Genomic DNA, 27,575 nt, shown 5'->3' on the forward strand with positions numbered 1-27,575 from the left:
CGGTTGCGTCAGATCGGGCAGCGCCAGCGTCAAAACCGAAACGTCATGTATTCCAGGCTGTTCTCATTCCCCGGTCGTAGTAAAACGTGCGAAAAGTAATGCACAAAAACTCGTATGTGACGCACGTCAGGCACTTCACCCTAACCCTAGGTTGGGGGGGGGGGGGCCCGCAGCAAACCCCATCGCCCCGCCGCAGAGGATTGTACAGGCGCTCCGCCGCCCCACCCGGCGCGCGGGCTGTTGCGCCGCCGCCCCGAGTATTGCGCAGGCGCCGTGGGTCGCTCACACGAAAAAGCGTGCATAACTTTTCGTACGATATCGCACGATCCGTTCACGAGGACACGTTGTGTATTCAGGCACGAGTCTTGCAAGTAAACGAGAAGTCGATCTTATTTCGCAAGGCAGCAAACTAGTCACTGCTGACCTCAGCACAGAAGCACCGGAGGAGCCACAAACAGTGGCGCCCCCAGAAATGTTTCATAGGGGGGGCCAAATGGGGCCACGGAAAATCTTGGGGTGGCACACCAAAACCAAAGGCCATGACTGAATTTCGGGAATTCTATGCTGCTGTTGTAGTATACTGTATAGGCTAGTGGAAAACGGTCAATATGAGAGTTAAGAAAAATATACATTATTGATTTAAATGAACAGCACCTAATGTAAGATATCAGATAGAAGCATATTCTGCATATGCGACTCGTGGCTGGGGGGGGCAGCGGGGGGGGCAGGGTTAGTATCAGGGTGGCCGTGGCCCCCCCTGGCCCCCCCTTGGGGGCGCCACTGGCCACAAATAACTCACCTTATTCACCTCGCCGCCACCCGGAAGTGCCATAGACTCCAATGTTAAAACTCATCTCAGCTACAATATAACATCTGCCGTGACTGAGCTGTTGTCTCACTGCTGTTTTATCGCTCTAGGATGACTGAAAGTCGCTCAGCAGAGCAGCCGTCCACCCTGACTCCTTTATATCACGAACACCAGCGGGGTTAAACACCTTTTACGTCTTTTAATAAGGGCTTTGAAATCACGACAGCCTGGTCTCTGCCATTTCCTGTCAGACTCGGCCACGTCCTCCCTCGGAGGCCGCACATCCACAGACCGACAGGCAACGCGTTTTCATCAGGGACGTGTTTAGCTTGAGCGCTGCATATGAACAACTTCTCCTTTACACGCTTCCTCTTCAGCACACGTGGGCGCTGCACCGCGGTCTTATTCTACTGGCAGGAAAACCCGGGTTCTTCTGCCCGCGTGTGTGTACAGAGAAGGGGGCGATACGCCCGGCGGAGGGCGCACCCCTCTGGTTCTGCTTTGCATCAGCAGTAGTGAATAACCCAGTAATGTCTCAGATTTATGTTGCCCTGTACCACAGGGGCGTAACCACGGGTGGGCCTGGCCTGTCACAGGACCACCCATTTCAAGCCCAGGCCCACCCAATCACGCTGGCTTACAAGCACGTAGGCCGGCCCCCTTTTACGTACGTAGAACTGCAAAATCTGAGCGTGCATACCATCACGCTCTGTATTTTTCACCGCTGCTAACTAGCCAATAGCCAACAGTTAGCCATAACTTATGGAATGGCGAAACAAAGTTCAATCTTCTGCTTTTTTAAAAAGCCACGGATGGAGGAGGAGGAAAGCACACCTGCTCCAGCACCGACTGAGCCGCCCAATGAGAGTGAGATACCGCCGGAGAGAATGACAGAGGAGGCTACAGCTTCTCCGTTGCAGGCAGCTTCTCCTCCCCCCCTCTGACGACGGTGAGACGATTCCCTTGACCATGCCACCGCCAGATGTGTCTGCTGTGGATGAGCCACCCTCGCAGCCCAAATTAGTGTTCCCCGTAACACATTACTGCTGTAATGTGTTCGAATTTGCGTCTTGTTTGAAGGCTTATTGCTGGAAAATTTTGGTCCACCCATTTTCACTCAGGCCCACCTAAAAAAAATATTCCTGGTTACGCCACTGCTGTACCAGCTCAGTTACAAGCCAAATGCAACCTCTCGCTCTATTACACACACCTGAATCTGGCCTCCTCCCAATTCAGGGCCGATATTTTTCAGCTTCACGTTTGGTGAACTGTATGACCAGACCATACCCCAGCTGGGTATGCGAGCTTAAGTAAACCTCTCTATAACTGGCTGCAGCACTCCAACCGGCATGGCCAGGAAACGCTGCAGACCAATCAGCTCCAGGTGAAGTCTGCGCAATTGGTCACCTGCTAAGGACGGCGGTGGCGTGACCCCACAGCGGCGGTGGCGTGACACCACAGCGGCCCCGTGTTGGTGTATATTCTGTTTGACACAGCAGCAGCAGCAGCAGCAGGGGGTCCAAAGGGCCACTTTTGTTTGGCTGCAACAGGGGGTATGAGCAAATAATGCCTGTAGCAAATCTAGGTAGATCATTCAGCGGAACAGAAAAATACCGTCCCTTCTGCAAAAGCTTCCATCTAATCAGCCCCAAGTTTCACGTCAGCGGCCCGCATCCGGTCCCTGGCGCAGCCCTCAACTCTGGCACGTGTTTTACAGACCAGCAAGGTGTGAAAGGTCAAGAAAGGAAGATTTGTGCACTGGGTGAAAGGCAACATCACGTACACAGCAAACACAAGCCAAGCAAGCTCAGTTCCGTTTTAAATCTAATGAAGAAATAGCGCCCCCTCTGGTCTGAAGTGCAGGCAAATCTACAGATTTAACGGCGCCGTTCATCGTTTGCATGTGGAGGCCCTTAACCTGCCAAAAGCTGGCGATTTGGGGGTGATGTAATGGTGCCCCCTGCTGGAAATAAAATCACAGAGCCTTGAATTCTTTGTATATATTCCATCCATCCATGATCCGAACCGCTTATCCTGCTCTTAGGCACGGGGATGCTGGAGGCTATCCCAGCAGTCATTGGGTGGCAGGCAGGGGAGACACCCTGGACAGGCCGCCAGGACATCACAGGACACACACACACACACACACACACACACACACACACACACACACACACACACACACACACACACCTAGGGACAATTTAGTTCAGCCGAGTCACCTGACCTACATGTCTTTGGACTGTGGGAGGAACCCGGAGCCCCCAGAGGAAACCCACGCAGACACGGGGAGAACATGCAAACTCCACACAGAGGACGACCCAGGACCACCCCCAACGCTGGACTACCCCAGGGCTCGAACCCAGGACCTTCATGCTGTGAGGCGACTGCGCTAACCACTGCGCCACCGTGCCGCCCGTGTTCATTTTATGTAATTGTCTTGGTAGTTGTTGAAATGAACTGAGCCGGACCGTCTGTTTTTTCCCATCACAGTTTTATTATGTGACTTTTTACAATAAAAACAAAATAAAAGACATAACATAATTCAGATGCAGAACACAAACAAGAGCTAAATGTGATGCGAGGACAGCCGGCTTCGGTGGAAGTGCAACATACTCAGGGTGGCGACCTCGTACGGGGTCTGTCTTAGCAGAGCCCACCGCTGTTCCAACGTTTACGGGTCACTTCCAGCCTCCCATCCCACCCACATCCTGCCCCCGGGGTCCCCGCTCTGTATGCCCTTTACAGTTAAGCGTCAGCCACCTAAAAACAGTAAACAAGGGTTCTGAAAATGGAATCTCCCCAAACAGTCTGAAAATAACGTGTGCGGTATCTAACAGACGTCATCGGTTTAACGCCGTCGTCCCACTCAGCATGAGTGAAGTTAGGAACACATGTGGGGCCTCCAAGAGCGGACCGGGGAACCTGGCTAGTAAACAACATTTAACATACCATTTCTAGAAGTAGGGCCGATACACAGAAAGAAAGCACACAGTAACGACACAGTACAGGAAGTGAAACACTGCTGTCCATGGCTATAGCATTTAAATTACAGGAGGTGGAGGGGGGATAATATTTGGGGGGGGGGGGGGAGTAACTAAATAACTGAATAAAACTTATAAAAACAATGCCTGAGGTGAGCGTCAGCCTTAAGCAGTCAGCCGATGTGCGCTGAGTGAGAGAACTAGGTCGTTTGGTCTTTTGGCGTTGAGAAAAACCCACAGTGCCGCCGCCGCCGCCGCCACACCGCGGCGGGGACTCGGACTCTGCGTCCTGTGTAACTATGCTTTGACTTGTGAACAGTGACCCAGGAAAGCCTGATTCTACAACCATCTTTGTGTGTCCGTCTTGGGACTCAAACTGGGGAAATGGTTCTTTGGGGGAAAGCAAGAAGACAAAGGAAGGAAAAGGACATGAGACGGGGGACAAGCCAGTCCACGACAGTGAGCGTCAGCGGAGGACACCTCCGCTAAACTCGTGGATTCCACTTAATCACGCAGTATCTGGTCAAACGGCTGACGCGGTGGCCCCGCCGACTGACCTTCCAGGCTGACAGGTTGGCAACTAGTACATTGTAACACGGCGGTGGTCCTCCAAAACTCTTAAAAGATCTTCTTCTTCTTGTTCTTTTCCAGGGTCCTGCAAAACACGACCAACGACAGTTTGTGTTACCTGGCGGCACAGTTGTGAAGAGGCCCAGCAGTCGATCGACACTCGTTCTCCTGCCACCTGCTCCCAAACTGCACCGAATCAAACTTACCTTCAAGCAAAACTCCAGTTTTACAAGCTGGGTCTTATTTCTGTAGTGCTTTTCATCCTTCCTATCGATTGTGACAGTATTTTACAAATAAAAGTAAAACTGACTAATCAAAGATCGGAATGACAACTTGCAGAAACGAGCTGCGGTATTTCACCTACAGACCTGCTCACAGCAGCCATGGTGGCATGAGCAGCAGGTGAACAGCTACTAACAACATTAATGAAGGTTCTGCTCCATTTAGGTACACAGCCTACAGGCTACACTGGCGCGTCTCACACGGAAAACCCACATTTTACAACAGGTATACTAAAGGTCAGCGGGTAGCTAGATTCTGCAGGTTATAGTTACGGTATGTAAATCATCCATCCATTATCCGAACCACTTATCCTGCTCTCAGGGATGCTGGAGCGTATCCCAGCAGCCATTGGGCGGCAGGCGGGGAGACACCCTGGACAGGCCACCAGGCCATCACAGGGCTGACACACACACACTCACAGCTAGGGACAACTTAGTACGGCCGAGTCACCTGACCTACACGTCTCGGGACTGTGGGAGGAAACCGGAGCCCCCGGAGGAAACCCACGCAGACACGGGGAGAACACGCAAACTCCACACAGAGGACGACCCGGGACGACCCCAGAGGTTGGACTACCCCGGGGCTCGAACCCAGGACCTTCTTGCTGTGAGGCGGCTGCGCTAACCACTGCGCCACCGTGCCGCCCAAAAATGTTACTTTCAATTTTGGCTAATGCATTTAAAATGTCAAATTTGTTTTCATTTGCAAATAAGAGGTTTAGATAAACTTATATGTTAGTATGCCCTACTGACACTGTTATCCAAAGGAGTTGAATCAAGTGCAACTGGACTTGGTATGTATCTGTGAATACGTTTCGCCTCTCATCCAAGAGGTTCCTCAGTTCGTGCCTTTCTGACTAGACCAAGCTAGTCTGACCTACAGCTAGCTTGGTCTAGTCAGACTAGCTTGGTCTAGTCAGAAAGGCACGAACTGAGGAAGCCTCTTGGATGACAGTCGATACGTCTTCATGGATATATACCAAGTCCAGTTGCACTTGATTCAACTCCTTTGGATAACCATGACCTGGATGAATGAGAACATTCACAGACATACTGACACTGTTGTAAAGCACAGTGCCTGTCTGGACTCATCTCCAAAAACCACTGAGGGCAGAGATGTAAAATACTACATAAATTGATAGGAGTGATGAAAAATACTATGAAAATAAAACCGGGTTGAAAAAACTGAACCATTCCTTTCCAATGCCCTACAGTGTCATGCGGTAGTGATTCAACAAGCGGTGATGTTTGTTTACCTGGAGGCGTCGAGTTTCTGCTGTTCCAGCAGCCTCTGCTGGGCCTCCCAACTGGCCTTCTCCTCCTCATGCTGACGTCTCTTCTCCTCCAGCTCCCTGTGTTGTGCCTCCAAGTTCTTTTTCATCTGCTCGTGACGTCGCTGAAGCTGCAGTGAAGTTAGTAAAGTCAAAGGTGAGCGGTGTCAACACAAACACAGGACACAAAACAAAACGACTACTACTACTACTTTCAGCTGCTCCTGTTAAGAGTTCCCCACAGCGGATCATCCGTCTCCATCTCTTCCTGTCCTCTGCATCTTCCTCTGTCACACCAGCCACCTGCATGTCCTCCCTCACCACATCCATAAACCTCCTCTTTGGCCTTCCTCTTCTCCTCCTCCCTGGCAGCTCCATATTCAGCATCCTTCTCCCAATATACCCAGCATCTCTCCTCCACACATGTCCAAACCATCTCAATCTTGCCTCTCTTGCTTTGTCTCCAAACCGTCCAACCTGAGCTGTCCCTCTAATATACTCGTTCCTAATCCTGTCCTTCTTCATCACTCCTAATGAAAATCTTATCATCTTCACCTCTGCCACCTCCAGCTCCTCCACCTCCTGTCTTCTCATCAGTGCCACTGTCTCCAAACCATATAACATAGCTGGTCTCACTACCATCTTGTAAACCTTCCCTTTAACTCTTGCTGGTGCCCTTCTGTCACACATCACTCCTGACACCCTTCTCCACCCACTCCACCCTGCCTGCACTCTCTTCTTCACCTCTCTTCTGCACTCCCTATTACTTTGAACAGCTGACCCCAAGTATTTAAACTCATATGCCTTCGTCACCTCTACTCCTTGCATCCTCACCATTCCACTGTCCTCCCTGACATTCACACATAGGTATTCCGTCTTGCTCCTACTGACTTTCATTTCTCTTCTCTCCAGTGCATACCTCCACCTCTCCAGACTCTCCTCCACCTGCACCCTACTCTCACTACATAATCACACTGTCTGTCATCTGCAAACATCTTGGCCAAAAGCACAAACACAAGGCCATCCTTGCTGGTTACGTGGTTATGTTTCACGCATCAATCAATCAATTTTACTGAGCATACTAAATAAAATATATAAACAATAAAAACAAACAATCATCAGCAACACATAAGCAACAAATAAGCAACTCAAATAATACCGATCATGTTCAAAAGGGGCAGGGAGTTGAGAACTTTTCTAGTCCTACCCTCTTACAGTATTCAGTGTCCGTGGTATCTATCTCAGCCGACTCAAACAAATCAGCCCATTTGGACAAAACTAAAAAACGGGTCACTGGTCCATCTCATAACCGTTCAATATTTCTTTTCTGAGGAGCCTTTTTAGGTCAGATAAAGCGCCACGTGTTTTCAGCTCATCACTGCAGTTGTTCCACAAACCAGCTCCCTTGGTTGAAACACGGGGATGTTCTGCATCTGTCCAGACTGGTGGTTTTTTGAATATACGGGTTCCTCTCAAATTGTTTACTTTCTCTCAGTTGGACCAACCCTTGGTCACTACCAGGTAACTGCTGATGTATTACTCTGTACATAATATGAATAGCTTTAGAATAACCAAATCTTTAAATTTTAGTGGCTTTAGTTTGATAAAAAGTGGATGTGTTGGTTCTCTGTAAGTGGTTTTATTTACAATTCGTACAGCTCTTTTTTGGAGGTTGAAGATGGATCTGTGTTTGTTTTGTAGGTGTTCCCCTACACTTCCACACAGTAGGTAATGTACGGGAGACTGAAGGAACAGTACAATGTATATAGGGAAGCTTGATTTAGTAGATCTTTGACTTTGTTCGGTATTGTAATTGATTTGGATATTTTAGCTTTAATATAATTTACGTGCAGCTTCCAACTTAATTTGTTGTCTATTAATACACCAAGAAATTTAATTTCAGATACTTTTTTCACTTCACGTCATTTATCGTGCGTTTCTTGTCTGAGTTGGTAGATCGAGTCCCAAAGATTACATATTTTGTTTTGCTTAAATTCGAAGTAAAGTTTATTTGCATTGAACCAGCTCTTCATCCTGCTCAATTCCTTTTCCACTGTATCCAAGAGTTGTTCCGAGTTGTCTCCACAGCACAGTAAGTGTGTATCATCTGCGAACTGAATGGTTTTCAAGGTTTTTGACACTTCACATATATTGCTTATGTTCTATATGAACAACAAAGGTCCCAACACTGAGCTCTGGGGCACCCCACACGTAACGTTCAGTAATTGTGATTTGAAGTTCTGTATTTCGACAAACAGTACAGGTAACTGGAAAACCAGCATAGTGTTATCCCTCTGATACCATATCTTGGTAATCTTTTTTATTAATAACTCATGATGTACAGTGTCATATGCTTTTTTAAGTCCAGAAATAGCCCTACTTTGTTTTTTTATTGCCTTTGTAATTTCTTCTACAACTTCCATCAGTGCAAATGAAGCTCTAAATCCATATTGTTATTCATACATTGATAAGTGCCAAAAAAACTAGGTTAAAGTCCGATAGGACATTGGTGTCAACAGGCAGTGCACAAAGGCAATGCATAGGTAACTTTGAGCAATTAAAAAAAAAAACACAAACCCCAATTCCAATGAAGTTGGGACATTGTGTAAAACGTGAATAAAAACAGAATACAATGATTTGCAAACCTTTTCAACCTATATTCAATTGAATACACTACAACGACAAGATATATAATGTTCAAACTGATAAACTTTATTGTTTTTTGCAAATATTCACTCATTTTGAATTTGATGCCTGCAACATGTTCCAAAGAAGCTGGGACAGGGGCAACAAAAGACTGGGAAAGTTGAGGAATGGTCAAAAAACACCTGTCTGGAACATTCCACAGGTGACCAGGTTAACTGGGAACAGGGGAGTGTCATGATTGGGTATAAAAGGAGCATCCCCGAAAGGCTCAGTCGTTCACAAGCAAGGATGGGGCGAGGTTCACCACTTTGTGAACAACTGCGTGAGCAAATAGTCCAACAGTTTAAGAACAACGTTTCTCAACATACAAATGAAAGGAATTTAGGGATTTCATCATCTACAGTCCATAATATCATCACAAGATTCAGAGAATCCGGAGAAATCTCTGCACGTAAGCAGCAAGGCCAAAAACCAACATTGAATGCCCGTGACCTTCGACCCCTCAGACGGCACTGCATTAAAAACCGACATCATTCTGTAAAGGATATTACCACGTGGGCTCAGGAGCACTTCGGAAAACCATCATCAGTTAACACAGTTCGTCGCTACATCTACAAGTGCAAGTTAAAACTCTACCATGCAAAGCCAAAGCCATATATCAACACCACCCAGAAACACCGCCGGCTTCTCTGGCCCGAGCTCATCTGAGATGGAATGACGCAAAGTGCAAAAGTGTGCTGTGGTTTGACGAGTCCATATTTCACATTGTTTTTGGAAATCATGGACGTCGTGTCCTCCGGGCTAAAGAGGAAAAGGACCATCCAGATTGTTATCAGCGCAAAGTTCAAAAGCCAGCGTCTGTGATGGTATGGGGGTGTGTTAGTGCCCATGGCATCATGGGTAACTTGCACATCTGTGAAGGCTCCATTTATGCTGAAAGGTACATACAGGTTTTGGAGCAACATATGCTGCCATCCAAGCCACGTCTTTTTCAGGGACGTCCCTGCTTATTTCAGCAAGACGATGCCAAGCCACATTCTGCACGTGTTACACCAGCGGGGCTTCGTAGTAAAAGAGTGCGGGAACTGGACTGGCCTGCCTGCAGTCCAGACCTGTCTCCCACTGAACATGTGTGGCGCATTATGAAGCGCAAAATATGACAATGGAGACTCTGGACTGTTGAGCAACTGAAGTCGTACATCAAGCAAGAATGGGAAAGAATTCCACCTACAAAGCTTCAACAATTAGTGTCCTCAGTTCCCAAACGCTTATTGGGTGTTGTTAAAAGGAAAGGTGGTGTAACACAGTGGTGAACATGCCCCTGTCCCAGCTTCTTTGGAGCGTGTTGCAGGCATCAAATTCAAAATGAGTGAATATTTGCAAAAAAAAAAAAACCAAAAAAAAAACAAAGTTTATCAGTTTGAACATTTAATATCTTGTCTTTGTAGTGTATTCAGTTGAATATAGGTCGGAAAGGACTTGCAAATCATTGTATTCTGTTTTTATTTACGTTTTATACAACATCCCGACTTCACTGGAACTGGGGTTTGTATTAATACCGTCAGGTGTGGAGGTGTTCGAGAAAGAGTTGGGTCTTTAGCTTCTTCTTAAAGATGGAGAGGGACTCAGTGGATCAAATGGAGTTTGGTAACTCGTTCCACCACCGGGGAACTACAGAAGAGAAGAATCTAGCTAGTGACTTAGGACCCTGTTTTGGCAGAAGTGCCAGGCACCTTTCGTTGGCAGAGAGTAGTGAGCGGGACTGAGTGTAGACCTGAATGAGGAAGCTCAGGTAGGCGGCAGCCATTCTAGTTGCTGTTTTGTAAGCGAGCATCAAGGTTTTGAATTTGATGCAGGAGGAGGCTAGTGAGGAACAGAGTGTGTGTCTGTAGCCTCATTAACAGGGAGTGAGAGAATTCATTATGAGGAGGCAAGGAAGCCAAGACATCATTAGAGAGATGGGTTGGTGTAAGGGACCGGAAGTTTTCTTAACCTCCTAAACCTTGTCTGTAATGCTAGCACCTTCCTTATGGCCCATTTTGCTCCAAAAATTGCCTCGAAAATAAACTCAGAAATAAACTCTTTTAAAGATTAATCTATCGGAGTTGGCAAAGCACACATTCTAGGCAGCCATCTTGGTCTTTGCTTCACATCAGAGCTAAAAGTACGCCTTTTGGCCAAAAGAGATGAGCTGTCCACTTCCCCATATAAATATATATTAATTGATTTAAGACAGTGATTAAATTAGGATTCCTGGCTTGAACTTACCCAACTGACCTTAAAGTGAACTTTCAAATTAGTGTTTGTGTTTCAAATCTGTATTGTGATAGAAGTGTTTACTGCACCTCTGCTTCAGAGTCTTTCAGTTTCTGGATCTTCTCCTTGACCTTCATCTCAAACACCTGCTCCATCTCCATCTCCATCTTCTTCATCTTAGCAACATGCTCTCTTCTTTCCTCTTCCATCTGGGCCAGGGGACTCCTATTGACACACAGATATGTGCACATACGTACACGTGTGTCACTTACAGATATGATGAAACAAAGACCCAGGTTGAACATTTCCTGCTAGCATCAAACACCCCCCACCCCCACCCCCCACACATAGATTGGTTGGCTGTTGAGTGACACAAGGGAGGAAAAATCAGAGCAGAAGAAAGAAATTGATGTAAAAGTCCCAGGAAGCTTAGAGCTGGAGGGGCACCAGTGACCATTAGCCAAGCCAAAAATGTGCAACCGACTGCCAAGCTTCATAAAATGGAACTAATATGATATATTGAATACAGGACATGTGGGAGTTCTGTCAGAAGAACAGCTTATGAAATAAAGGTTATAATATTGACCTTTGTGATCAAACAGGCCAACTCAAAATTAGATCATTTCTCAATATTAAAGTTTTCTTTGAGCTGCTAAGTAAAAGGCAGAAATATAGAGATAGGCTGGTGATATGGATAGAAAAGGACATTTGGGGAGATTGTGAAGAAGCAAAATGACACTTACATGCCTTCAACTGTATCAAGTCTAAAAAACAAACAAAAGTACAGACACTTAACATGCTGCAAACATCCCCATGCATTAAACTAGACAGCAACTGATTAGCTTGTAAGACTGTGCCTTGCTCCCTGTCTGTGGATTAGCATTGTGAGGGCCAGGAGTGGTCAGATGGTGCCTGAGTTAGTGTTGTTAGGCTTGTGGATCCAGATTAGTGGGCAGTTAGTGGGAGTGAGCGGTGGTTGTTTGGCAAGTAACGGCTTAGAGCTCGTTTACTGACAGCTTGCAAACTTTAATCTGATGGTCACAAACTTGTAGTATAACCTTTAACCTCAGGACTGCCAATTTTCCTCAACAACTTAACGGTGTTTGCCGTCAGATGAGCTGGTAGTGCTTCACACAAACCCCTACTTTAATAACTCATAATGCCTACTAGCCCAATGTAGTGATGTATACGAGGGGAGCAGAAGATAACCTTTTATTTAACATTAACAGTCATATGATTACTAGATGTGTCTGTAATATCAGTCTGTACTCACTTAGTTAGTTGTCCCTTGTTCTTGTTATTATCTACTCCATTGTAGGTGACTGCAGCCAGCTTCCTGCTGCGGTAATTCTCATAGTGAACGTTGTTAGTCACATCTTTCAGGTCCTGCATGTGGGTTCTGCAAAATGACATTTGTAAGCAAAAAAACTACAAAGAGCTGAAATAATGTATGTTGTTGTCTCTGGTATGATACACAGGTACTCAGTACTGTGTGAGAGGGCAGATGTATGTGCGAATAACTGGTACTTAGTACTGTGTGAGAGGACAGATGTATGTGTGTACACACTGGTACTCAGTACTGTGAGAGGGCAGATGTAAGTGTATATACACTGGTACTCAGTACTGTGAGAGGGCAGATGTATGTGTGTACACACTGGTACTCAGTACTGTGTGAGAGGGCAATGTATGTGTGTATACACTGGTACTCAGTACTGTGTGTGAGGGCAGATATGTGTGTGTATACACTGGTACTCAGTACTGTGTGAGAGGGTAGATATATGTGTGTATACACTGGTACTCAGTACTGTGCGAGAGGGCAGATGTATGTGCGAATAACTGGTACTTTGTACTGTGTGAGAGGGCAGATATATGTGTGTATACACTGGTACTCAGTACTGTGTGAGAAGACAGATGTATGTGCGTATACACTGGTACTCAGTACTGTGAGAGAGGGCAGATGTATGTGTGTATACACTGGTACTCAGTACTGCGAGAGGGCAGATGTATGTGTGTATACACTGGTACACAGTACTGTGTGAGAGGGCAGATGTCTGTGCGTATACCTGATGAGCATGTTTCGAAGGATAGTAAAATCACAGTGCTCTCCATTTTCCACTGTCAGAGGACAAAATAAGAAAGACAAAGAGGGTAAAAAGTTAAAAAAATGCATCTGGGCATCCGGGTAGTGTAGCAGTCTATTCTGTTGCCTACCAACACGGGGATTGCTGGTTCGAATCCACGTGTTACCTCCGGCTTGGTCGGGCGTCCCTACAGACACAATTGGCCGTGTGTGTGGGTGGGAAGCTGGATGTCGGTATGTGTACTGGTCGCTGAACTAGCGCCTCCTCTGGTCGGTCAGGGCGCCTGTTTGGGCAGGGGAGGGGGAACTGGGGGGAATACCATGATCCTCCTACGTGCTACGTCCCCCTAGTGAAACTCCTCACTGTCAGGTGAAAAGAAGCAGCTGGTGACTCCACATGTATGGGAGGAGGCATGTGGTAGTCTGCAGCCCTCCCCGGATCAGCAGAGGGGGTGGAGAGCGACCGGGATGGCTCGGAAGAGTGGGGTAATTAGCCAAGTACAATTGGGAGAAAAAAGGGGGAAACAATCCCAAAAAAAAAGTGCATCTAAAGTGAACACAGGATTTGATTTTCCATAATTCTGAAAGGTCAAGGATACAATATAATAAACTCGGAACCCCCCCCCCAACTCGGAAATCCCCCCCACACACACCCACAGAACTGAACAGATCTGTCACTAAAGCACCAGAAATTCCCACAGGCAGCTATGATAACAGACTGCCATTAGGGGGCAGCAGACATTACAGCTGCTCTTGGCTGTTCATGCATCCAGTGAAGTCACACACGCCACAGTCCCTTGAGGTTTCTCTGGACTGCAGTGGTGGCGTGCCATGCATAGCTACTGCTGCAGCCTTACCCTCTCTCCCGCCCATGCTCCATTTTGATGCTGATATAGAGGCGAAAACATTTTTGGTATTTTCACTAACTCCCCCCAATGGGCAGAAAAAAACAACTAGCCAACTAATTCCACAGCAGATATACCACAAGTTATCCACTAGGGGGTGCACTATGCATCCGTTCACCAAAGGCAAACAGTTTTACGCTCCACGGGTCAAAAAAAGTTGGTTGCAAACGACAAGAAATGACAAAGGAAACTCTCATCTAGCTACCAAGTAGCTGTTAAGGTGTCAGTGATAATAAAAGTTCTACGGTAGTAACTAGTAAAAGGTCAGCACTTGCATAGAAACTTGGCATTTCTACCTAATGAGCAGGCTCACTGTGGGGGAACGTAGTACTTCTAATTACATTTCACAGATATGACAAGTCATCTTCCTGTTTCAGCACCAGCGCCAAACTCAAACTGTACAGAGGACCCTTTTAACGACAAGATGTCAGTTTGGATTTCTAACTGGAGAATTGTTCTCGCAGGTTCAACTCCATTTGTCATAGTAAGTTCCTCTGTGCACACGGCAGAACTGTGTGCACATTCCAACTTGAACTGAAGAAGAGTTCAAGTTTGTAAGGTTGTCTTGCAACATCACAACTACAACTTCCTGTCTCACCACTGCTCTCACATCCTGTGCTGAGGGAAAACGTCTGGTGCACCGCTTGTGGCTCAGTTTCATCAAACAGATGCTTTTGTTAATATTATAACCAGCTATCAGGAAGATATATGCCTCTTTCACACCAAACTGAAACCCTGGGTTTTGACTGGGTGTAAAAGGGCCTCGGCTCAAAATCCCATGAAATCAGTCTTGGGTACGATCCAGCGATCTTTCTAGGCACTGGCACGGCATTCTCCTGGAATGGTATCAAGGTTTACAGGTCTCGTCTTTTATTAGCGGCCTGATGTTCAATTGTGATGTCGTCAGAAGATAATTTGAGTAGCTGACGTTTCTAGTCCAACAGGAACACACATGCAACTCTGGGCGCCGCCGGTGTCGACAGAAACCAGACGAGACAGCGGTATCCCTCAAATCAGCTGTCTACGAGGACACACAATCTACCTTTATATTTAGTGCTCTTACCACCCGTTCAAGTTATATTGCTGGCTTAACTCGTGTGAATTGTTGAGTGACAAAATAAACAAGTGGGGCGTCCGGGTGGCGTGGCATGGCGGTCTATTCTGTTGCCTACCAACACGGGGATCGCCGGTTCAAATTCCCGTGTTACTTCTGGCTTGGTCGGGCGTTCCTACAGACACAACTGGCCGTGTCTGAGGGTGGGAAGCCGGATGTGGGTATGTGTCCCGGATCCTCCCACGTACTATGTCCCCCCGGTGAAACTCCTCACTGTCAGGTGAAAAGAAGCAGCTGGTGACTCCACATGTATCGGAGGAGGCATGTGGTAGTCTGCAGCCCTCCCCGGATCGGCAGAGGGGGGTAATTGTCTGGATACAATTTGGGAAAAAAAGGGGGGAATAAATAAATAAATAAATAAATAAATAAAGTGTCCCGAGTGTGCGTGTCATTCTCCATCCCTCCGATGCAGTACTCTGGCCAAGGGAAGGACAACATAACACCGACTGTGTTATGGCTCTACACAACACTGTTTTTACTATACCCATGAAACTGTGGAAAAGCCCCCCTACGTTATATAACACCCTATAGGCAAGAGTGAGAGACAGAGAGAGAGAGAGAGAGAAAGCGAGAGAGAGACAAGCGAGAGAGAGAGAGAGAGAGCCCATTTAGATGATCAATTTTCAGGACAGACCAGGACCCAATAACCCCTGACCCCTCACCTTCAGCCACGCCCCAGGGGTACTGTCTTCCCCGCACACGCTTTCCGTCGACCTCGATAATGGTGTTGCTGCCAACAACGGCCAAGGGTAAACGATCCTGCAGAGGGGGGAGGGGACACAAGTGTTGCACAGCTGACCTAGCAGTGCAAGGCTACAGATGTCTCGCTAACTCAAAACATACACAATAAATACCTCAGACACTAGCTCTGAAAAACACCAGACATGTCCTGCAGATAGCTGTCGGCTGTGATGTGGTGAAAGTAAAAAAGTTTTTTTAAAGGGCAGAAGTTAACTAGCTAGAGCAGCGCCTGACGCCAGGATTAAAACAAACCGACACTCTTATGCAAGAGGGAACATAGCATATATGTACAAGTGCCTCAAGTAAGAGAAATGCTCTGCGTGAGTGAAAAAAGAGGCGTGTGTGTGGTAAACTGTCCTGGTGTTATCGTGTTGCATTAAAGGGCTCAATACTTGAGTGCCGGCCGGGTCGGTTGATCCCGTTCCTAACACAGCAGACAATTTGACGAACGCCTTTTTAGAGCTTCTTTCAAAGAACTGCGAACAACCGAGAAGCACAAACCTTGATCTTCTTAACCAGCTTCATCTCCTCTTCATCGTCCGTCTCTGGGAACTCGTAGATTTTGATTTTGTGCTCCTGGATTTCCCTCATGATCTGAAAGAGAGTGAGCCATGTGAGGGGAATCAGGGAAAAGACATGGTGGAAGAGATTTGATGTAAAGCAGCTAAGTGGTAGCGTGGTCTCGCCGGCATGGACCAGCTCCCTTGCCTCTCTATCTGGGACAATCAGACCCCTGAACATCAATAATAACACTGAAGGTCAGTCGATACACATACAGGGAGAGGAAGCTACCTGCTTATTCAGCACACAGTTCCCAGCACATGCACAAACACACGCTCAACATGTACTCACACGCTCAAAACAACACACAATGACACAAAATTCAATACATGTGCATTAATACATCCATCCATCCATTATCCAAACCGCTTACCCTGCTCTCAGGGATGCTGGAGCCTATCCCAGCAGTCATTGGGCAGCAGGTGGGGAGACACCCTGGACAGACCGCCAGTCCATCACAGGGCCGACAGACACACACACATTCACACCAAGGGACAATTTAGTACAGTCGATTCACCTGACCTACATGTCTTTGGACTGTGGGAGGAAACCGGAGCCCCCGGAGGAAACCCATACAGACACAGGGAGAACATGCAAACTCCACACAGAGGACAACCCAGGACAACCCCCAATGTTGGACTACCCCGGGGCTCGAACCCAGGACCTTCTTGCTGTGAGGCGACCACGCTAACCACTGTGTCACCGTGTCGCTCTGCATTACTACAATGCTTCTTCAATATGAAATTAGAGTTATCCAAGACAAGTTCAGCTTGATGACAACATTTCAACACTCAGCAGAAATACGACTGGCTAAGTAGGGTAATTCATGTACATACCTGTTTCTTGAACTGTTGGCACTCCTCTGGAGTCATTGTGTCAGCTTTGGCGATGAGGGGAATGATGTTCACTTTTTCATGTAACCGCTTCATGAACTCAATATCAAGAGGTTTGAGTCTGAAGAATTCACACAAAAAAAGTTTTGAGTTTCAACAAAGACACCCCCCCCCCAGTTTAAGTAACAGCTGGAGGGCCCAGGTTAAGCTAGTTGGCTCTGTACCCCCCCCCCCCCCCCGGCACAGAACAGGAATGGCCAAAATTCAAGTCTCTTGGCTTGGCCGACTTCCTGACTGGAAAGAATTTTGGACAGGAAATGATCTTTCAGATGGAATATTACTGAAAGTGCACATCTGGACAGCTGAGAGACGTGCTGTAAATCTGAGCAGTTTAAATTCTATATCCTTGAAAATCCTTTTACCTGAATCACTCATGGTACTCAGCTTGTTTCTGTGCATGTGTGTGTGCATGTGTGTGTTGCTGCTGGAGCGGCTACATCTGGCTCTGCTCAGGCAGGGGGCCAGAGCACATTGCAGATGTCAGAATGAAGGGCAGGTCTGGTTGTCTCCCTTATCTAAATTATGTGTTGAGATCACATTTCTAGGACAGGAATCATACCCTTATTGAAGTGTACAGGAATAGAAGCATGTACACACTCGGCACGCAGGCATCAAGAAATAGAGCTCCATCTTGACCATTTAATGTTTGCAATGCAGTCTTGGGAGCAAATGAGAAACATGTTGGCAGATGTTGATGACGAATTTGACCATACGATGAGATCGAAGACTCAAATGAAACAGCCACTAGGTGGCAATAGTGATGGGCCCAAAAATAGTGCTCTTCTCATTGACTGCAAGTCAAATTCAACATGTTATGTCTAAATTAGCTCATTTTTCATGCTGGTTAGAGGAGCTAACATTTATTCAGAATGGCTAGATGTCTAAACTACGTTTCCATAGCCTAGAAATTGGATAAACATTTTTTTTCCAACACAGGGATCGCCGGATCGAATCCCCGTGTTTCCTCTGGCCTGTTCAGGTGTCCCTACAGACACAATTGGCCGTGTCTTCGGGTGGGAAGCCGGATGTGGGTATATGTTCCTCCTCTCTGTCAGGTGAAAAGAAGTGGCTGGCGACTCCACATGTATCGGAGGAGGCATGTGGTAGTCTGCAGCCCTCCCCGGATCGACAGAGGGGGTGGAGCAGCGACCGGGACGTCTCGGAAGAGTGGAGTAATTGTCCGGGTACAATTGGGGAGAAAAATGAGAAAAAAATCAAAAAGGATAGGAACATCGACTTAGGTACTGTTCTTCTGTAATGTTTTTTTTTCCTAAATCAGGTCCCAACCCTAATTACCATGGTACCAAACAGATAGGATCAACAAGTTAGGAAGTTGCTGTAATACGGCGCCTGGTTCGTAAATCCAGTGCAGATTACAGCTGCGTTATCGCTGCCTGTGAATCCAGGCAAAGAACAGAGGAGAACTGGACGCCAGCTGCATGTTTCCATGTGATCACTACTGAGGAGGAGGCCATGAGCAGATCTGGAGGTGTGGGATTGTACCGCTTGATTCATGGCCCAGGAATTATAGCAATGCACGAGTTAAATTGACAATGAAGGGTAGAGAGAACAGCTGTGAGAAAACATACTAAACTTCCGAGCACACCCTCCTCTTAAGTTTTATAACTATTATCAACTAAAGATGATAAATCCCAGGTCATTTTCAATTTTAATTGCGTTAGAGTTTTAGAAGACTAATTTTCTCATGTACATAATACCTACCCATGTCCTGAGGGAGCGATAAAGTAGAGGCAGCAGTGCACTCTGTTGTCAGGCATCTGACGTCTGTTCACCCGTGACTCAGCGTTGAGGTAATCTTCAAACTTGCTGTCAATGTGATCGATGACGGGCTGCCAGCTGGACATGAGATAGTAGTCAGAGACGATATCCACGACAAAACAGAAATGAAGAGTGACATATTTACCAGAGGTCGCAGGTTAGCTCACCAGTTACTGTTGTCAACGGCATCACCGAATCCTGGGGTATCTACGATGGTGAGCAGGAGTTGGACTCCACCTTCCTTGATCAGAACTTTAGACTGCTCTACCTGAAACAACACAGAATCAAGAAAATATGAAAAGGTTTAGCATGTCATTGACACAGTATACCAGGATTAGCACAACAGCTACACACTTCAACTAGCAAGCAAGTCCAGCAGGCAAAAGGGATTTTGCAAACACTGAGGATCCAGTGACACTTGGTAGACTTTGGACCATCAGGAAGAGAAAAGGGGAAAGAAAGTGTGCTGAAATATGGATGCATAGGGTGTCCGGGTAGCATAGCGGTATATTCCATTGCCTTCTAACGTGGGGATCGCCAGTTCGAATCCCCATGTTACTTCCGGCTTGTCGGGCGCCCCTACAGACACAATTGGCCGTGTCTGCAGGTGGGAAGCCGGATGTGGGTATGTGTCCTGGTCGCTGCACTAGTGCCTCCTCTGGTCGGTTGGACCGCCTGTTGAGGGGAAATGGGGGGGGGGGGTCGTGACCCTCCCACGCACTACGTCCCCTTGGTGAAACTCCTCAGTGACTAAGTTTAAATGATGTCAGAAAAAGTCGACTTATTGCGTTAGTCCGACTCAAGCTGGACTTTTAAAATACATGTAAGTGCGTTAGTTTGACTGAAATCGTACCAAATGGAATTCATCAAGGTTGGACTAACACACCTAGATAATGCGGTTGGGGATGGATTTACTCTGGCATGTATACGCTTCAATTGACCCTGAACTGGCCTAGGCGTTTTGCGCGTGATCCATAGTTCCCGCAGTGGTCTTTCATCCAATAGCAACCAGCTGAAAGGGGGCATATCGCCACCTACTGTACTGGGGTGGGACATACTTCCATCAATAAATCAATTCTCCCCCGGTTCTTGTCTACTGGGACAACGAAAGCAGTCCAATTACATGGCCTAATTGAGCTATAACTGTAGCTCGACTTAACTGCGTATGTAAACTCCTCAGCAGTCTACAGCCCTCCCCAGATCGGTAGAGGGGGTGGAGCAGCAACTGGGACGGCTCGGAAGAGTGGGGCAATTGGCCGGATACAATTGGGGAAAAAAAGGGAGGGAAAATATGGAAGCATAGAAGCAACAGGTAGAGTGGGGCTTTATAAACATGGGTTATAGGCAGCACTCATGATCATCAGATCCACCCTGCTTTTGGTTTAATCAGCAGAACTGGAACAGAACCTCCGTGCACAGACGGCACTGAAGCCATTTCATATGTATGTGAATGATGAGAAACGCTGCGACTTTCTGGGGCTTTGTTGGTTAAGCCCAATTCAGCTCAACTTTTTTTAGAGGTTTGGCGTTAGCACCATCTTAAACACAATTCATCATACCATGTACTGTAGTAATAAACAACTGCCTCTGGTGGATGTCCAAGTCTAAACATATTTTTTCTTAAGCAGACGGCCTGAGAAACGAGAGCTCTCCGACCGACTGTTCTGTACGTGTGTATAACGCTAAAAAAAATAAAAAGCTGCATGTTGGGCCACATTTGAGTGTAACCTCAGCTAAACTGAGCTGTTACCTTACACTTAGGCAGCACCGCAGAATGCCCGTGGTATGCTGGGCTCCACTTTACGCTTCTCCACACTGCCCTGTTGTGTGGGAGCCTCATATATCAAAGAGTGTCACACAGAAACCCAGGCTTCCAGACACACACAGCTACCCACTGCCGTACTGCAGCACTAATCTGAATGTAAAGGTGCAACACAGAAAAGTGGAACAATGATGGGAGATGCCGTTGTTTCTTTCGAGGCGGACAGAATAGGGGTTTTGGGTTGCTAAATGAGTCATTTCCGTCCAGACGCCCTGTTTGGGTGGCTGGCGCACAGCTGGCTAACAAGTGGAATCCAGAGAGGGCGAAAAACACTACCAAGGCAGTTTAAAATGTGTGACCAATGCTGCCAAAGGCTCTGTGAAGCAGGCAGGTGGAAGAGTTTCTCACCTGTAATAAACACCCCCACACACAGTAGAACCATCCCACTCCATTCTGGAAGTGCTTCCGGTGTGGGAAGATGGCGGCGTGGACTCGCGTTTGCGGTGGCTTCACCCAGTGCCAATTATGCAGTGTCTTTGTCCACGTCTATGTCTACGTCTAAGTTTGTGTCACCGTGTGAAGTTTTTATTTTGATCGTTGATTTCATTTGGCTGGGAGAGCTGGCGCTGGATTGGCCGAGAGAGCTTGGTCTGCTGCAGGGTAGGCTAAGCTATCTGCTGAACACGGCTCTGCCCGAGAAGAAACACCAAGGTGGTCTGGCAGTGGCCCCGCCTAGCGTAAACTGTGAAGTGTTTTTGTCTGCGTTTGTGTCATTGTGTGGAGTGCGGGGTAGGTATGTCGAGGGTGTCAGGCTGGAGAGCTGGCATTGGATCGGCTGGGGGAGCCTGGTCTGCTGCATCTGATAGGCCCAAGGACCACAGTGCTGCCTGGAGCTGCACCTGAGGGGGAAACACCGAGGGCGGTCTGACGGGACACGGCGGCGGGGCAGGCTAGGCTAACTGCTAGCCCATGAAGACTGGCAGTTCCGACAGTCATCCTGGCTGGCGTTCATTCTCTGGACGGTGGAGTTTATGGACTGTGTTGCACTGGGAGGGCTGTGTTGTTGGCTGTGTGTTTTTGTTTTTTGCTTTGTTCTCTCTGTTTTTGTATGTTTTAGGCAGTGTTGTTTTTGGAGGTTTTTGTATATGCGTTTTTGTGTTGCATTGCTGTGGGCAGGGGCAATAAGAATTTCATTTCTTTTGTGTACGCAGTACATAATATGAAATGAATAATAATTATTTCCTAATTCCTCCATGTGGCAGTCATCCATGATGAAGACTACAGGTGATGGATGGCTACGTCAGAGGTGCTTCGCATTATTTTTGACACACCACAGCAGCGGTCATTCCCCCTTTCCATGAATACCCTTCCCCATGCTCTCTAGCCTGAGCCGGAGAGGGGACACATTCTACTCTTTTATCTAAAGATAGGAGAGGTCAGGAGCTTTGGAGGCTGTTCGAAAACACCAACAATATGCTGCAGAGAACTGGTGTGTTCTGACAAATACTTACAGTACCGGCTGCAGGAAAACCAAACGAGGCAGAGAAAGCCGGATCAAAGTGAAATAGTTTCAAGTGATGTATTGGAGGTAGAATTCCACGGAGGAGAGCTGTGAGTCAATCCATCACTTTTAAGTGCTGCAGAGAAAGCAGGACTTTTCTGTGGGCAGCCTGACTTGACAGTGGCTTCCAAAGAAAAACACTCACAAATGCATAAAGGGCAGAATCAAGCAGATACCCTACTATAAATATCCAAAAAAGAACAACATATTGGGGCGTCCGGGTAGTTTAGAGATCTAATCCGTTGCCTATCAACATGGGGATCTCTGGTTTGAATCCCCATGTTACCTCCAGCTTGGTTGGGCTTCCCTACAGACACAATTGGCTGTCTGCGGGAGGGGAGCTGGACGTGGGTATGTGTCCTGGTCGCTGCACTAGCGCTTCCTCTGGTCGGTCAGTGTGCCTGTTCAGGGGGGAGGGGGAACTGGGGGAATAGCGTGATCCTCCCACGCGCTAAGTCCCCTTGGTGAAACTCCCCACCATCAGGTGAAAAGAAGCGGCTGGTGACTCCACATGTATGGAGGAGGCATGTGGTAGTCTGCAGCCCCCCCCCCCCCGGACCGGCAGAGGGGGTGGAGCAGCGACCGGGACGGCTCAGAAGAGTGGGGTAATTGGCCAAGTGCAATTGGGGAGAAAAATTGGGGAGAAAAAAAATGACGTCCCCCAAGGATATACTACAGTATGAGGGAATTCAAACTCTGGATCTGAACCCCAAACAGTCCCTCAGTCAGCAGGTCATGTGACTTACTCATCAACTAACACCTTACACTAAGGCTAGTCCCGAATATCCACACAGCCGTTCAGCAGGCTGGTACTGGAAAATATTCAGTATTTGGATGCTTTTATTGTTTGTTTTTTTCCCCTGCACAGCTACACTCACTGGCCACTTTATTAGGTACACCTTGCTAGTACCGGGTTGGACCCCCTTTTGCCTTCAGAACTGCCTTAATCCTTCGTGGCATAGATTCAACAAGGTACTGGAAACATTCCTCAGAGAGTTTGGTCCATATTGACATGATAGCATCACGCAGTTGCTGCAGATTTGTCGGCTGCACATCCATGATGCGAATCTCCCGGTCCACCCCATCCCAAAGGTGCTCTATTGGATTGAGATCTGGTGACTGTGGAGGCCATTTGAGTACAGTGAACTCATTGTCATGTTCAAGAAACCAGTCTGAGATGATTCGAGCTTTATGACATGGCGCGTTATCCTGCTGGAAGTAGCCATCAGAAGATGGGAACACTGTGGTCATAAAGGGATGGACATGGTCAGCAACAATACTCAGGTAGGCTGTGGCATTGACACGATGCTCAATTGGTACTAAGGGGCCCAAAGTGTGCCAAGAAAATATCCCCCACACCATTACACCACCACCACCAGCCTGAACCGTTGATACAAGGCAGGATGGAGCCATGCTTTCTTGTTGTTGACGCCAAATTCTGACCCTACCATTCGAATGTCGCAGCAGAAATCGAGACTCATCAGACCAGGCAACGTTTTTCCTATCTTCTATTGTCCAATTTTGGTGAGCCTGTGCGAATTGTAGCCTCAGTTTCCTGTTCTTAGCTGACAGGAGTGGCACCCGGTGTGGTCTTCTGCTGCTGTAGCCCATCTGCCTCAAGGTTCGACGTGTTGTGCGTTAAGAGATGCTCTTCCGCATACCTCGGTTGTAATGAGTGGTTATTTGAGTTACTGTTGCCTTTCTATCAGCTCGAACCAGTCTGGCCACTCTCCTCTGACCTCTGGCATCAACAAGGCATTTTCGCCCACAGAACTTCCGCTCACTGGATATTTTCTCTTTTTCGGACCATTCTCTGTAAACCCTAGAGATGGTTGTGCGTGAAAATCCCAGTAGATCAGCAGTTTCTGAAATACTCAGACCAGCCCGTCTGGCACCAACAACCATGCCACGTTCAAAGTCACTTAAATCACCTTTCTTCCCCATTCTGATGCTCGGTTTGAACTGCAGCAGATCGTCTTGACCATGTCTACATGCCTAAATGCATTGAGTTGCTGCCATGTGATTGGCTGATTAGAAATTTGCGTTAACGAGCAGTTGGACAGGTGTGCCTAATAAAGTGGCCGGTGAGTGTATGTCAGGAATAAAAATTGAATCTCAACAGCATTTGGACAAACCTAAATATCCTGTAGTGTAGCCTGAGATGACGTCCAAATGAGCCTACATATCCTGTAGGGTAGCTTGAGATGACGTCCAACTGAGCCTACATATCCTGTAGTGGAGCCTGAGATGACGTCCAACTGAGCCTACATATCCTGTAGTGTAGCCTGAGATGATGTCCAACTGAGCCTAAATATCCTGTAGTGTAGCCTGAGATTATGTCCAACTGAGCCTACATATCCTGTAGTGTAGCCTGAGATGACGTCCAACTGAGCCTACATATCCTGTAGTGTAGCCTGAGATGACGTCCAACTGAGCCTACATATCCTGTAGTGTAGCCTGAGATGACGTCCAACTGAGCCTACATATCCTGTAGTGTAGCCTGAGATGACGTCCAACTGAGCCTACATATCCTGTAGTGTAGCCTGAGATGACGTCCAAATGAGCCTACATATCCTGTAGTGTAGCCTGAGATGACGTCCACAAGCCTACATATCCTGTAGTGTAGCCTGAGATGACGTCCACATGAGCCTACATATCCTGTAGTGTAACCTGAGATTACGTCCAAATGAGCCTACATATCCTGTAGTGTAACCTGAGATTACGTCCCAATGAGCCTACATATACTGTACAGGTGCATCTCAAAAAAATTAAAATATTGTGGAAAAGTTCACTATTTTCCATAATTCAATCAAAAAGTGAAACTTTCATTCATTCTAGATTCATTCCACAAAGTGAAATATGTCAGGCCTTTTTTGTTTTAATCTTAATGATTACGGCTTACAGCTCATGAAAATCAAAAATCCAGTATCTCAATATATTAGAACATTACATAAGACCAATCGAAAAAAAAAGAATTTATAATACAGAAATGCCGACCTCCTGAAAACTATGTTCATTTATGCACTCGATACTTGGTCGGGGCTCCTTTTGCATGAATTACTGCATCAATGCGGTGTGGCATGGAGGCAATCAGCCTGTGGCACTGCTGAGGTGTTATGGAAGCCCAGGTTGCTTTGATAGCGGCCTTCAGCTCGTCTGCATTGTTAGGTCTGGTGTCTCTCATCTTCCTCTTGACAATACCCCATAGATTCTCCATGGGGTTCAGGTCAGGTGAGTTGGCTGGCCAATCAAGCACAGTAATACCATGGTAGTTTTGGCACTGTGGGCAGGTGCCAAGTCCTGCTGGAGAATGAAATCAGCATCTCCATAAAGCTTGTCAGCAGACGGAAGCATGACGTGCTCTAAAATCTCCTGGTAGACGGCTGCATTGACTCTGAGCTTGATGAAACACAGTGGACCAACACCAGCAGATGACATGGCACCCCAAATCATCACTGACTGTGGAAACTTCACACTGGACTTCAAGCAACTTGGATTCTGTGCCTCTCCACTCTTCCTCCAGACTCTGGGACCTTGATTTCCAAATGAAATGCAACATTTACTTTCATCTGAAAAGAGGACTTTGTACCACTGACCAATGGTCCAGTTCTTTTTCTCCTTAGCCCAGGTAAGATGCGTCTGACATTGTCTCTGGTTCAGGAGTGGCTTGACACTAGGAATGCGACACGTCTGTGCGCGATGGCTCTTGATACACTGACTCCAGCCTCAGTCCACTCCTTGTGAAGCTCCCCCAAGTTCTTGAATCGGCCTTGCTTGACAATCCTCTCAAGGCTGCAGTCATCCCTGTTGCTTGTGCACCTTTTCCTACCACACTTTTCCCTTCCAGTCAACTTTCCATGGATATGCTTTGATACAGCACTCTGCGAACAGCCAGCGCTTTCAGCAATGACCTTCTGTGGCTTATGGGGTATTGTCAAGAGGAAGATGAGAGACACTAGACCCAACAATGAAGACGAGCTGAAGGCCGCTATCAAAGCAACCTGGGCTTCCATAACACCTCAACAGTGCCACAGGCTGATTGCCTCCATGCCACACCACACTGATGCAGTAATTCGTGCAAAAGGAGCCCCGACCAAGTATTGAGTGCATAAATGAACATACTTTTCAGAAGGTCGACGTTTCTGTATTATACATCCTTTTTTTTTAATTGGTCTTATGTTATATTCTAACATTTTGAGATACTGGATTTTTGATTTTCATGAGCTGTAAGCTGTAATCATCAAGATTAAAAAAAAAAGGCTTGACATATTTCACTTTATGTGCAATAAATCTAGAATATATGAAAGTTTCACTTTTTGAATTAAATTATGGAAAATAATAAACTTTTCCACAATATTCTAATTTTTTGAGATGAACCTGTAGTGTAGCCTGAGATGACGTCCAAATGAGCAGAGTCCTTCTTAAAACACCCTTCATTTCAATGGAAAAAGACAGCAGAGCACTTAAACTCAGACAACGTGACTCTCAGCCCACACAGTGGTGGAGATTGTTAATGCACATCCGAAGGGAGTGAAGGGAGTCCTGGCGGGGAGTGAAATTTCAGCACGTGTTCTGGAGACTGACTAATTGATGAATGCAGCTGCTGGGGTTGCATTCATTATCTGTCCCCTGTCTCAGGCCTTGGATTTGTTTTTACTGTGTAGTCAATTTAGGATGAGTACTTGGATATTCACTGGGAAAATGAGCAGAATATCCGAAGCTTGAATAATAAAGGTATTTGGGACAGCCCTACTGAACACTGAGCACTTTCAGACCAGCACTCCTTTACAACCTCACATTATAGAAAACCAAACGACCGGGATGTCACTCCTACCTAAAATGACCATGGGCGGTCAAAATGACCGCCGGTTTTTAAACTCTATATCCTGTCAAGATCAATACCCAGTTTGAGATATTAATGCATTACATATGTTAGTATGTTTGTTATGAAACTAACTGACACCAAAATTAACATTTTAACAACTTTAATACTATTTTTCAAACAATTTAAACTGGCCGCTGTCCAACGCCTGTAAATACTGCAGTGCCTCGGTGGTAATGATGGTGCGTCTGTAACCGCGTCTGTAACCAGACATGTTGGACATAATCACACATCAAGTTTAGACTATTTCTCTGCACTGGAGGACGCTAGTGTGTTTCTAGGACACAGCAACGAACTTCACGAAGGAAATGACGCCACCAACACACGTCATAAATAGTCACATAACGCGCACAATGACGCGTATATCACGAGCGGTCCCCCCCCCCTCATGGTCCTTTTAGGAAGATCTTACAACTTTTTTTGTGCAATTGATCTAAAACTGATTTTAATGCAAATATGTGCAATTTTAGGGGCATCCAGG

The 27,575-nt window shown here is 46.8% G+C and overlaps 1 protein-coding gene across 2 annotated transcripts in view; it reads right to left on the reverse strand.

Moving 5' to 3' along the window:
- Positions 1–3,295: 3,295 nt before the first annotated feature.
- septin7a (septin 7a) overlaps positions 3,296–27,575 on the reverse strand; it is a 47,380-nt gene continuing 23,100 nt past the window's right edge. The window contains exons 3-13 of one of the 2 annotated variants that reach the window (XM_056298611.1): positions 19,057–19,157; positions 18,833–18,967; positions 17,054–17,171; positions 16,158–16,250; positions 15,578–15,674; positions 12,880–12,931; positions 12,090–12,215; positions 11,560–11,580; positions 10,906–11,041; positions 5,900–6,045; positions 3,296–4,447 (exon numbers count right to left, since the gene is read on the reverse strand). In XM_056298611.1, coding sequence (XP_056154586.1) covers positions 4,411–4,447; positions 5,900–6,045; positions 10,906–11,041; positions 11,560–11,580; positions 12,090–12,215; positions 12,880–12,931; positions 15,578–15,674; positions 16,158–16,250; positions 17,054–17,171; positions 18,833–18,967; positions 19,057–19,157 — 1,062 coding nt within the window. In that variant the 3' untranslated portion in view covers positions 3,296–4,410. The remainder of the gene's footprint in view (positions 4,448–5,899; positions 6,046–10,905; positions 11,042–11,559; positions 11,581–12,089; positions 12,216–12,879; positions 12,932–15,577; positions 15,675–16,157; positions 16,251–17,053; positions 17,172–18,832; positions 18,968–19,056; positions 19,158–27,575) is intronic. The other variant, XM_056298612.1, reaches the window with a different exon arrangement.

The sequence above is a fragment of the Lampris incognitus genome, chromosome 18 (assembly GCF_029633865.1).
Source record: "Lampris incognitus isolate fLamInc1 chromosome 18, fLamInc1.hap2, whole genome shotgun sequence".
Classification (NCBI taxonomy): Eukaryota; Metazoa; Chordata; class Actinopteri; order Lampriformes; family Lampridae; genus Lampris; species Lampris incognitus.